This window comes from Carassius gibelio, chromosome B16 (genome assembly GCF_023724105.1).
Source record: "Carassius gibelio isolate Cgi1373 ecotype wild population from Czech Republic chromosome B16, carGib1.2-hapl.c, whole genome shotgun sequence".
Lineage (NCBI taxonomy): Eukaryota > Metazoa > Chordata > Actinopteri > Cypriniformes > Cyprinidae > Carassius > Carassius gibelio.
In genome coordinates this window covers 11,516,466-11,528,840 of record NC_068411.1, presented here as the reverse complement: position 1 = coordinate 11,528,840, position 12,375 = coordinate 11,516,466, and the positions used below count along the sequence as shown (strand labels likewise).

General features: G+C 38.5%; 1 protein-coding gene across 1 annotated transcript; it reads left to right on the top strand.

Moving 5' to 3' along the window:
• The first annotated feature begins 8,892 nt into the window (after positions 1-8,892).
• On the top strand, positions 8,893-12,170 carry LOC127974919 (zymogen granule membrane protein 16-like). The gene is made up of 3 exons (XM_052578510.1): positions 8,893-8,972; positions 11,456-11,585; positions 11,840-12,170. Exons 1-3 carry the CDS (start codon positions 8,918-8,920, stop codon positions 12,159-12,161), a joined length of 507 nt encoding a protein of 168 aa, XP_052434470.1. The 5' UTR covers positions 8,893-8,917; the 3' UTR covers positions 12,162-12,170.
• The last annotated feature ends 205 nt before the right edge of the window (positions 12,171-12,375 follow it).

Below are 12,375 nucleotides of genomic sequence, written 5' to 3'. Positions count from 1 at the left end.
GGAAGTTCCTAAGGTTTTCTTTCGGGGGCAAAGAATACCAGTATCAGGTACTTCCCTTCGGTCTAGCTCTCTCACCCCGCACATTCACGAAATGCGTGGATGCAGCTCTGGCCCCGCTCAGGCTGCAGGGCATACGTATTCTGAATTACTTGGACGACTGGTTGATTTTAGCGGAATCAGAACAGTTGGCGGTTCGGCATCGAGATGTCGTCCTCGCTCATATGCAGAAGTTGGGTTTGAGGCTCAATACCAAGAAGAGTGTGCTATCTCCATTACAGAGGACCACTTTTCTTGGGGTGGTATGGGATTCGGTTATGATGCGAGCCGCTCTTTCGCCCGCTCGTGTAGCCAACATCCTCACAGCCACATAAGAGCTAAAGCTAGGCCAGTCATGCACTGTAAAACAGTTCGAGAGATTGTTGGGTCTCATGGCAGCAGCGTCCAATCTGATCCCCTTTGGCCTGCTGGGCATGAGACCTTTACAGTGGTGGCTCAGGGCCAGAGGGTTCTCCCCTAGGGGAAACCCACTTCGTACGATCAAGATCACGCGGCGGTGTCTCCGCGCCTTGGTCATATGGAGAGAACACTGGTTCCTGTCCCAGGGTCCGGTATTGGGAGCTCTTTTTCATCGGGTTACCATCTTGACAGATGCTTCCCTTACCGGCTGGGGAGCGGTAATGGAAGGCCGCTCAGCTCAGGGTCTGTGGGAGAGCCATCATCACTCTTGGCACATCAACTGCCTGGAGATGATGGCTGTCTTCAAAGCTTTGAGGCACTTCCTGCCAGACCTGAGGGACCATCATGTGCTGGTCCGCACAGACAATACATCGGTGGTCTCTTACATCAACCGTCAGGGGGGTCTGCGCTCGCGCCCACTCTGCAAATTAGCACACCAGATCCTCCTGTGGTCCCTGGGGAAATTACGCTCTCTGAGGGCAATGTATATACCAGGGACTCATAATATTGGAGCAGACACCCTGTCGAGGCAGGTGCTGAGGCCAGGGGAATGGAGGCTTCACCCCGAGGTGGTGGAGCTCATATGGGAATCTTATGGCCAAGCAGAAGTGGATCTGTTTGTGTCTCAGTACACAACACACTGTCCACTATGGTTCTCCCTTACTCATCCAGCCCCCCTGGGGTTGGACGCTATGGTACAGACGTGGCCGAGGCTACGTCTGTACACCTTTCCCCCGTTGCTCTGCTCCCAGGAGTTCTGGAGAGAGTCTGCCAGGACGGAGTAAATCTACTTCTCTTAGCTTCAAACTGGCCGAGTCGAATCTGGTTTGCGGTGCTGATTCATCTCCTCGACGGTCCTCCCTTGGAGATCCCGATCAGGAAAGACCTTCTGTCCCGGCCAGGGATTTGGAAGCTTTGGGTGTGGCCTCTGAGGGGGCGCAACTCATAGAGAGTGGTCTCTCAACTGAGGTTGTGGAGACCATTCTTAGCTCCAGAGCTCCAGCTACGAGGAAACTTTATAGACTCAAATGGAATGTTTTTTCTTCTTGGTGTTACCAACATCAGTGTGACCCCGTCAACTGCTCTGTTGGCCCAGTTCTTGAGTTTTTACAAGAACGTTTCACTTCTGGTCTATGTCCATCCACCTTAAAAGTTTACGTGGCGGCCAGTGGGTGGTGCATCTCTGGGTCGAGACCCTCTTATCTCTCGTTTCCTTCGTGGCACCTTGAGGCTGAGACCTGCAACTCGTACTAGAGTGCCGGCTTGGGACCTGGCTAATGTTTTAGAAGGCCTTTCTAGGGCTCCTTTTGAACCCCCTAGATTCTGTCTCTGAGAAGTTTATTTCGTTTAAGACTACTTTTCTCCTTGCTATTTCGTCCCTTAAAAGAGTCAGAGAGCTTCAGGCTCTCTCGGTTTCTCCCACCTGCCTTGAATTTGCACCTGGGATGGTCAAAGCATTTCTCTACCCTAAGCAGGGATATGTCCCTAAGGTACCGACCGTTGTTCCGAGACCTATTGTTCTGCAGGCTTTCTGTCCTCCCGCGTTTGCATCATCAGACCAGGAAAAATCTAACCTCTTGTGCCCGGTGCAAGCATTAGACACATATGTTCATCGGACTTCTTCTTTTCGGAAATCCGATCAGCTGTTTGTTTGTTTCGGGTCACCTAATATAGGTCTTCCTGCCACTAAACAGACACTTAGTGAGTGGATAGTTGGGGCTATCCTTCTTGCCTATGAGTCTTCTGACCTACCGTGCCCTTTGGGGGTCAGAGCTCATTCTACTAGGAGTATGGCGGCCTCTAGAGCCTTATTATCTGGGGCCTCTCTTCAGGATGTTTGTGATGCGGCAGGCTGGTCCTCGCCACTCACATTCGTCAGGTTTTATAGCCTAGACCTGTACACTACTCCCGGGTCTCAGGTTTTTAATTCTTGAGGCGTTGTTTTTTTTTGGCTGACACTCAGGCACTTGTAATATGGCGGTTTGGGTATTCTCGTTCCCAAAGCGTTATCGACGCATCGTCTCTCCCTCGATGGGGAACATCTCGGTTACGTCTGTAACCTCGGTTCCCCGAGAAGGGAACGAGACGATGCGTCTCCCTGCCATACTTCCTTTGTTCCTGTGATCGTCTTGCTTCGGCACTGTAGAAGCTAACACCGTTTGCTCCGGTTGGGGTTTTTAGCAATTCCTGGTCGTGACGTCACTCCTGATGCTCACTCTCGCCATTGGACTAGTTGACATGGATGCTTCAGACACACTCATGCAGAATGCGTTCCCAAAGCGTTATCGATGCATCGTCTCTTTCCCTTCTCGGGGAACCAAGGTTAAAGACGTAACCGAGATGTTTTGCTTTCATTTCGTGACTATCTCTGTTTACCATGACAGAAGGATCTAAGGTTTTGCTTTCATTTCATGACTTTCTCTGTATACCATGGCAGAATGATCTAAGGTTTTGCTTTTATTTTGCGACTTTCTCTGTATACCATGACAGAAGGATCTAAGGTTTTGCTTTCATTTCGTGACTATCTCTGTATACCATGGCAGAAGGATCTAAGGTTTTGCTTTCATTTCGTGACTTTCTCTGTATACCATGGCAGAAGGATCTAAGGTTTTGCTTTCATTTCGTGACTTTCTCTGTATACCATGGCAGAAGGATCTAAGGTTTTGCTTTTATTTTGCGACTTTCTCTGTATACCATTACAGAAGGATCTAAGGTTTTGCTTCCATTTTGTGACTATCTCTGTATACCATGACAGGGGATCTAAGGTTTTGCTTTCATTCATTTAAAAGTGCCATTTTTTTTAAGACCAGAAATGCTGTACCTGCAACCAATACTTTTAATTAATGTCTTTGTATTTTTCCATATTATTTTATTAATACTTATATCTTTTAAATATAATATTTTACTCTTTTTTGTTATTTAGCAAACATATTAATTTTATATTGTCTGCTTTATGGTGTTACAAGTTAGAGTTAAAAAAAAAAAGTTTAGATTAGAAGGTAAAGAGTTTAAATTTCAAAGTCTTCAATGTCATGGGACCATGTTGTCATTAATTGTCCATTGACATTAGTAACAGATCGAGAAAGCATCGCACAGCCAGAAAGAATTTGTGCCCCCTCAGTTTACTTAATGAACTATAATCCTTTAAACCATTAAGAGATAATTAATTGGCGTAACATGGCGCACTGTCTGAGCACATAATGTTGTGTTCAATTTGCCCAGATCAATCAGCGTCTGACTTAAAGCAGCTTGTGTCATCAAATCAGGCTACAGCAAGAGCAATTCCCAAGCAGATGCTGATACGGTCATTGCCGTTTCTCCAGTGCCATTGCATGAGCTCTAATGGTGACATCTTATTCACGATTTAAAAAACTCAATTTATTTAATGTAATCCTTCATTTATAGAAAATATACGATTGGTCAGTTTTTCTGTCAGTCGAAATAACTCCCCGATTGATTTTCTATTGCTTGGCCCTATGTAATTTCACAGCTGGACTACCAATCACAGTAGTTCATACAGGTGCATCTAAAAAAAAAAAATGAATATCATGGAAAAGGTCTTTATTTTTTGTAATTTAATTAAAAAGTTAAATATCTTATATTCTATATTCATTGCACACAAACTGAAATATCATTTTTTTTTTATTCTGAAGGCTACGACTTACAGCTTAGGAAAATTAAAAATTCAGTATCTCAAAAAATTTTTATATTCCATTCTGAGCTTGATTATTTTGATAAACTTTCAGTATAAATATTGGGTACTTCTCGAGCTAGCTTAGAACATGCAACTACAATTATGGGAAAGGCTCCAGAAGACAATCATCAACACAATCCACAAGGAGGGTAAGCCACAGAAGGTCTAAAAGGGCTGGCTGTTCACAAAGTGCTTTATCAAAATATAATCATAGAAAGATGACTGGAAGGAAAAAGTGTTGTAGAAAAAGGTGCACAAGCAACAGGGATGACCACAGCCTTGGGAAGATTGTCAGGAAAAGCCGATTCAAGAACTTGGGAGAGCTTCACAAGGAGTGGAATTTTTAATTTTCCTAAGCTGTAATGATTAAAGGTGCTGTAGGGAACTTTTGTAAAAAAATATTTTTTACATATTTATTAAACCTGTCATTATGTCCTGACAAGTAGAATATGAGACAGATAATCTGTGAAAAAAATCAAGCTCCTCTGGCTCCTCCCAGTGGTCCTATTGCCATTTGCAGTTACAGACCGCTCCCGGTAAGAAATCAACCAATCAGAGCTGCGGTCCGTAACTTTGTTTGTGTTCAAAATGTAGAAAAATGTATATAATAAGCGAGTACACCATGAATCCATTTTCCAAACCGTGTTTTTGGCTTGTCCTGAATCACTAGGGTGCACCTATAATAAGTGTTTATATTCGGACTATTTTAGATTGCTTCGGGGATACCGCGGCGGAGTAACCCAGTACCTTTGTGATTCTTCATAGACATAAACAGAGAGTAGTAGTTCCGGCTACGATGTTCTTCCAAAAGACGCAAGCAGTTCTGTTTATTAACCGCTAGAGTGTCAAAAGTTCCCTACCGCAGCTTTAAAACAAAAAGCTCTTGAAATTTTTCAGTTTGTGTGCAATAAGTCTAGAATATAAGAAAGTTAGCTTTTTTTTGTTCAATTAAATTACAAAAAATAAAGATCTTTTCCATGATATAAATTTTTTTTGAGATCCACCTGTAAGTCAATTCACTGAATAGAAAAGGATGTTCCTGCGTGCACGAATTGGACTGAATATGCAGATTTTATGATTTTTTTTTCACAGAAGTTTTATTTAATTTATTTACGAAATTTGTCAAATTATGAATTGCTTAAATAAAACAAGTAATAATACTTAAAAAATACATATTATATTTTTAAAAAATTATTTACAAATTTTAAATATTGTTTTTACAGAAAGTTAGGTCCGCAGTTAGACCACAAGAGGGACCTGACAGTTCACCTTTGATTGATACTGTCATTCAGCCATAAAATAAAGATGCCATTAAACAAATATTTAAAACAATACTCTCTTCATGATAATAAGATTGAAAGTGTACATATTCTCATAATGTAATAAAGATCTGTGTGAAAGATTTTTAAACAACACTTGAGACATGCAAAATCCGGATGCCCAGGTTATAAATGACAAAACATATTTTTAGCAGGTTATAAGGTAGGAATGTTCACTATGAGGAAACATCACTCTCTCACTCATCTCTAAAATTTAAAAGGACCAACATCTGGAATGCATTCTAAAACAATACATTTGAGGTGTGTTACTAATGAGACAGAAACACAACAATACTTTGTCCAATAGAAGAGGTTTGACTAGCAGGACAATATAAGTGCAGGTAGGTTTAGTCAGCAAATCAGATAAGTATAACTGCAGGTAATGACTTTATATTTCTAAAATTCGAGTGATTACTTTTTATCATCTTAATATTTTTAGGTACATATGAAAACACTAATATAGTTATAAATTGGAAACCACTACCTAAAATAATGCAGATCCAGCTGAACAATGAGTAGCAAGCTAGTTCTTGTACGCTATTTACTGATATATTTTGTTTCATGCAGATTATTGGCGTGCACTGGACAGCCACTTTTTCCCAAAATGTTGCAACTTATTCTAATTCTCTCTGGAGTCTATACAGTGGGAATGACCATGCGTGCGTATTGCACACACCTCTAATGAGATTATATAAATATATATTTATTCATATAGACAGACTTTTAGTTGTTATTCCCTCTTTCAGCTTTACCTGATTTCTACTCTTACTCCTTGGCTTTTGGGGACGGCAGTGGGACAGAATATTCTACTGCACAAGCAGTATCATTGGTATCATACATTAGTGGGTGAGTTAACCCATCTCAACCACAAAAGTAAAAAGGTAAATAAAACATTAATTGCGACTGAATGTTGAATAATTTTTGAAGTAAGTTGTTTTGTGTTGTAATTAATTTGTGAGGTATTCTGTGACCAAAATCTATTTGAACATGGCACATTTCTGTTTAGATTCCAGCTGAGCTATGATAGTAATTGGACAACTGTGGTTTGTGCAAGCTATGGCTCTCCGAAGGAGATGACACTTCATTATGAAGAATCCATTGTTCAGGTGTCTGGAAAGTATGACAGTGGCTACATCTTTGAGCTTATGTTTGTCACTAATAAAGGCCGCTTTTTAAAAGTGGGGCAGCCTTCTGGAAACTCATTTAACTTGTACCCAACCCATGATGGAAGTGAGCTACGTTTTCTCAGTGGTCGACAGAATGGATATGACATCACCTCCATTGGGGCTCACTGGGCTGTCTACTAACACCAGTGCCAACAAGACCATATTAGTTTAGTTCAACCACCTTTTCTTTCTTTTGCGCATAATTAAAGAAACAAATTTACACGTAAACTTTATATCTGTATCTGTTTTTTTCTTCCATTTTTTTGAGACAAGCTTTTCATGATTATTACTTGAAAAAAAGCAATGTTTTGTGACAGTTTTAGTCTATTCTATGTTCAGCTGGGTTTTTCAAAAATAAATTCTGGAAATTTGCTACATTTTAGCTGCATAAATGTAATTTATTATATTTGAACTTTCTACATTATTTTAATTGCCTTGTCTTATTATATTTCTTCAATAACTGACACGCATATATTTTGTTTTTGTAATATGAAGATCACATTAAAAACTTGGAAATATTTTACCCTGCATTCATCATTTATTTCCTCCACTCCTCAAATGACTTATATCTATGGGTTTTATTAACTTGTTCAGACTTTCAATCTGAAAATATGAAAATCCAGAGTAAAATAGTTTATTATAGTTAATAGTTTAAATTATAGCATTTAATGATCAATATGATGATGTAAACATGGCGTGACATGAATAGATAAAAATAAGGTTTATTTATTTATTTACTGTGAAAATTGCTCAAATAATGACTGTCCAAAGTTGTGCTGTCATTATCCTAACAAACAGCTTGTATAGTGCACGTTTACCAAGAAGAAAACAGCGTCAGAACTCAGAATGTGACATGTGATACTGTATGTGAAGGAAACAAAGAAAATCAGTGTGGTAAAAGCTGATGTTAACTCAGTGAAGGTATTGTAAACAAGTAACTTGTATCCCACAAGTAACTTGTATCCCCCAAGAACTGTGAATTATTTGAAATCAATATTTAAGTCAGTCAGTATTTAAATTGGAATTCACAAAGGCTCATTATGATAAAAGGCAATGCAAATATGATATACTGTATATTACAAATGAAATGGGATTAGGATAACTCAAACATGGAATGCACATATCAGTCCCACTAATATGTGCATAAGTTTGTTGTTAATTTAATTCATCTAATTTCATTAAAGGTGATGAACAAAGTCTAAGCAGCTGTTAGAACCAGCAAAATACAAAAATAGTGGGTCAATTTCTTGTTAGACAGTAGAATAAGGCACACAATTCAGCTATATTGAATTAAGATCTTATAGTCCTATAATTCATAAAATCATTCTTTAACCTGATAACTGTCACTCGCGTTTTTGAAGATAGACTTGAATGTGCATGATACAAACCTACATTTTTATATTTCATATATATATATGAAATATATATAACTTCTGATGATTTCTAAAATGTGATAGGGAAAAAGGCAACAAGGAAGCCTTATTTTTAAACAAAGGTCAAAGCTCCTTTTGTAATGTAGATTTCTGAGGGTGCACTCTTGTCATAAATTGATCTATTACTTTTCCTAAATAATTTTTAACAAAAAATATTGATATAATATATATTTGGGAGTCTTAGACCTTTCCTACGATATATAGTTTGTCAAGATTAGATTAAATTTGATTGTAATATAGTATAGTCAACGTAGGCGTCCCGTATACGGGACGGGGTGACATTTAACAGGTTAATACTGAAAGTAAAAACTAATGCTGGTAGCTCAGGTATTTCGATCTCAATCATGCTATAGGTTGGGGCTCTAAAACATTCCATCTGAGGAGTGTCAGAAAACAAAAGACACAACAACATGTTGTTCAACCAATAACGAGGTCTGACAAGGACAAAGGTGTACCAGCAAGTTTAGTCAACACACTAGTTTATTCAACTATCAACCACACACCCATCTACAGGTAATGGATCTTTATCTATATATTTCTTTGTAAATGCCATTATATTTATTCTTTGTTATAGTTTATCACTTGTCTATCTTTACAGTAATCATTTAGCAGTGCTATAGTAAATTAGTTTACTAATAACTGTAACTAATAGCAATTTAGTAATTTACATCATAATCATTGAAAGTGGTTTATTGTATGCAAAGTGCCACTGATTTGAATACAGCAAGAAGTGTTTGTATCAGTGACATCATGAAATTCACAAATCCAGAATAACTGTAATTCAATAACAATCAAATATTAATTTATTATGATTTCCTTACAGTGTGCAGGAAAGCAATTTATTCCAAAATGTTGCAGTTTTTCCTGATTCTTTCTGCAGTTTATTCCATGGGCATGGCAGCACGTGAGTATTAACACATCTGTGATACAATTTATTCTGCTCAGATAAGTAAGAAAAAAGTCAATAACAAAATATTTGAAACCCCTTTTTGTGATTAAATAGATAAAGATAACAACTCATAATTCCCATAATCAGACAGAAGTCAAGTTCCAAGATAAACAGATACAATGTAATGTAACAACAATGAGTTTTACATAATAATTAACTCAAATGATATATAGGGAATTTGAATAATTAATCAGGAATATGATTAATATATATCTCAGATGACAGTTACATTAAATTTTATTGATTATGAAAAATAGCTCAATTGTCTATACCAATAACTAATTACAGGGCACTGTAACTTACTCATTAATATGTCAATATTCCATTCTTCATATCAATTATTGTGATATCTCGTACTGTAAATTACTGCAAATCAAACAGTGGTTTGTCCAGCAAACCAGATTGACCTATCAATTTTCAATAAAGTTATCACTTCTTATAATTCAAGGAAAAATATTCTCTGGCCATGAAAACATTATCCTATCCTTATGATAAATTTAGTTTCTAAATTTAAAGCTTGTAGCTAAAGATCAGACCTTTCAGTGACTCCTAATGTGAGTGGGGTGGAGTCCAAGCCAATCATGAATATAGGGTTTTTAATAATTCAACTAGTGATATATCGAAACTACAAATCACACAGAGTAAATATGCGTACGACAATACAGACAGTAACCTTTATACAAGACATAACGGAATCCAAATAAAAGAGAGAGAGAGAGAGAGAGAGAGAGAGAGAGAGAGAGAGCGAGCAAGAGAGAGAGAGAGAGAGAAAATGGAGAAAGCGAGAGAGATCACAGAATGAGCTCAGGTATGAAAATCAGTCAGTAACCTTTTTGGAAGCCAACAACAATCAGATCATAGCAACACTTTAAAGCAGCATTTAAATCTCCATAGAGAACGATACTTGCATGGCCCAGTGGGTGAGCGTGGTACCGGCGACGCGCGTGTGATGCGCGGGTGAGCTGCTCTGGATCTCGGCGTGAGCGTGGGGTCACGTGGTCCTTTGTGGCAAAGGGATGTTCGTTCATCTTCGCGCGGTATTTGAAAGGTTCAACAAACAATGTTCCAGAATTCGCCTTCCTTGTGTGGAGAGGCGAATAGTCGAATAAACTTAGTAAAGAAAAGAAAACAAACAACAAAAACGAAAGCGTCCAAAGGAGCCATGAAAATGGCTTTCCTTTCCTCAGTCCCTGTGCTGAGGGGGACGGCGAAATGAGCGCGGCCCAAGGCCTCGCGGGAGCGACGTTGGTCGCAGCATGTGTGAGTTTGAAGCGAGTAAGCGAAAGAAGAGACTAGGCGATGTGAGCGTGGCCTAAGGCCGCGCCGAGGGACTCGCGGGAGCGACGAGGGTGCACAGGAGAGCAGCGTGTCCGAGGACCAAGAACGAGAAGAAGAGAAGGAGAGAGCGGATCTTGTCCGGTCGGTTCTTATGGCTTGGGATGGTTCACGCCTCTTTTTGCGTAAACACCCAATGAACGTCCGCGATCTGAAGCGGGGGAAAAGTTTCTTTGTCTCTGTGGAGACAACCCCCTAGTGATTTAGGGGTTGTCCGATTTCATCAGGGATATTCTAGCAAGTTCGTAATTCCAGATTAAATACATTTTTCATTACTTTGCTCTAGATAAAAGGGTCTGTCAAAGCATGACGATTACACAGATACCAAAAATAATATATATAAATGATCAAAACATGAAGTTACATTCAAATGCAGAATTACACACATTTAAAGATTTGATTGACACATGATAACACTGCAGATAGTCCCAATTTATATGGGAAACCTCTAATGTACCAAAAAGAAATACGTAATACATTTAGAAAACATAAAAACAAAAAGGTAATGGTTTAGAATGCATTGGGAAAAGAAACCAGTGATTTGGCTTCTCTCCTGTCCTGTTGCCCTGTGTGGTCGTAAAATTTTATGAGCTGCAGGAGTGTGGGGGTTGCAGAACATGGCTCTCTTTGAGAAAGTTAAAATGATTCTTCTGAGAAACAATTCCAATTTATACGCTAGAAAAATTATAATCCTCACATAACAAGGATTAACCATGGTACACACAAAACATATTCAAAATACATATTATTAATAAAATGATGAAAGTAAGGAACTTCTACGAAAGGTTTCCTTTGTCTCCAGTGTTGAGGAATTTGGGGGGGGGGTTTCAGGTCTCCTTTGAGGCTCGCATGGGTATCGTAAAATAATTTAAGTCCAGCCAGGCTGGCGCCAGGCCAGGCATTTAGTGCAAACAGGTTTCCATTTTTATGCCTGAATTTAACTAATGAATCGATGACCTGCATATCTGTTACAGTAAACAAACACAGCTTACCTTCTAAATTTAGGTTCTAACTTTAGCTCTGCCATCCATTTTCTGAAATAATTTTTGTTGTTGCTCAAATATACGTGAGATCATTTTAATAGCTATTATTCCTTCTTTCAGCTTTACCGGATCTTTTCTCTTACTCACCTGCTGTTGGGGACGGCAGTGGGACTGAATTTTCCACTGCCAGTGAGGGTCGCATCACTGGTATCAGAGTCTGGGAAAACAATTACTACTACTATATCTCTGGGTAAATTTCCTCAAGCACCATCCAAATTATAAAATAACCAAAAATATATATAACTATATTTAAAAACCGTATGAAAATGTAATGATGTATGAAGTTTGAATGATCAAAATGTATTGTCCTTGATCGATACTACAAAAAGTTTCTCTAAGGAAAACATTTTTGATTTAATTTATATAGTAGAAGTTGGAGTTGTACATTGCTTTTCATGCTTTCTGGCATTGCACTATTTGAACACTATTTAAATATTTTTTTAGGTTCCAGCTGAAGTACGAGAGTAACTGGACAGCATCGGTTGGTGCAAATAGTGGCAATCAGATGGAAATGATACTCAATGACAAAGAAGCAATTATTCAGGTCTCTGGAAAATATTACTCTGGCTACATCTATGAGCTTGTGTTTATCACTAATCAGTGGCGCTTTTTAAAAGTGGGACAGTGTAGTGGGCTCTCATTTAACTTCTATCCAACACAGAAAGGAAATGAGCTGCGTTTTCTCAGCGGTCGACAGAATGGAAGTGGCATCACCTCTATTGGGGCTCACTGGGCCACAATACGTACTGCACCTGGGAAAGCCTGAAACTGATTTTTATTTAATGTGACCTTACTACAGAGAAACATAGAAAAATGAATATGGTACTTGAATATCTTTGATAATTTGATTATATTGTTTTAACCTGTACTATGTTAAGAAGATGTTCTTATACCTAAGGCAGTTTGTCTAATTCAGTAAATTGTTAAAAATAAAATGTATCAAGTAAAAATGCATGAATAAACAATATTCAAGATGTACA

Excerpts from the sequence above, each read along its gene's own strand:
- LOC127974919 (XM_052578510.1), top strand. The coding sequence starts at position 8,918 with ATGTTGCAGTTTTTCCTGATTCTTTCTGCAGTTTATTCCATGGGCATG. Across the intron at positions 8,973-11,455 it reads TTCCATGGGCATGGCAGCAC|CTTTACCGGATCTTTTCTCT; the intron begins GTGAGTATTAAC and ends TCCTTCTTTCAG. Across the intron at positions 11,586-11,839 it reads TACTACTACTATATCTCTGG|GTTCCAGCTGAAGTACGAGA; the intron begins GTAAATTTCCTC and ends ATATTTTTTTAG.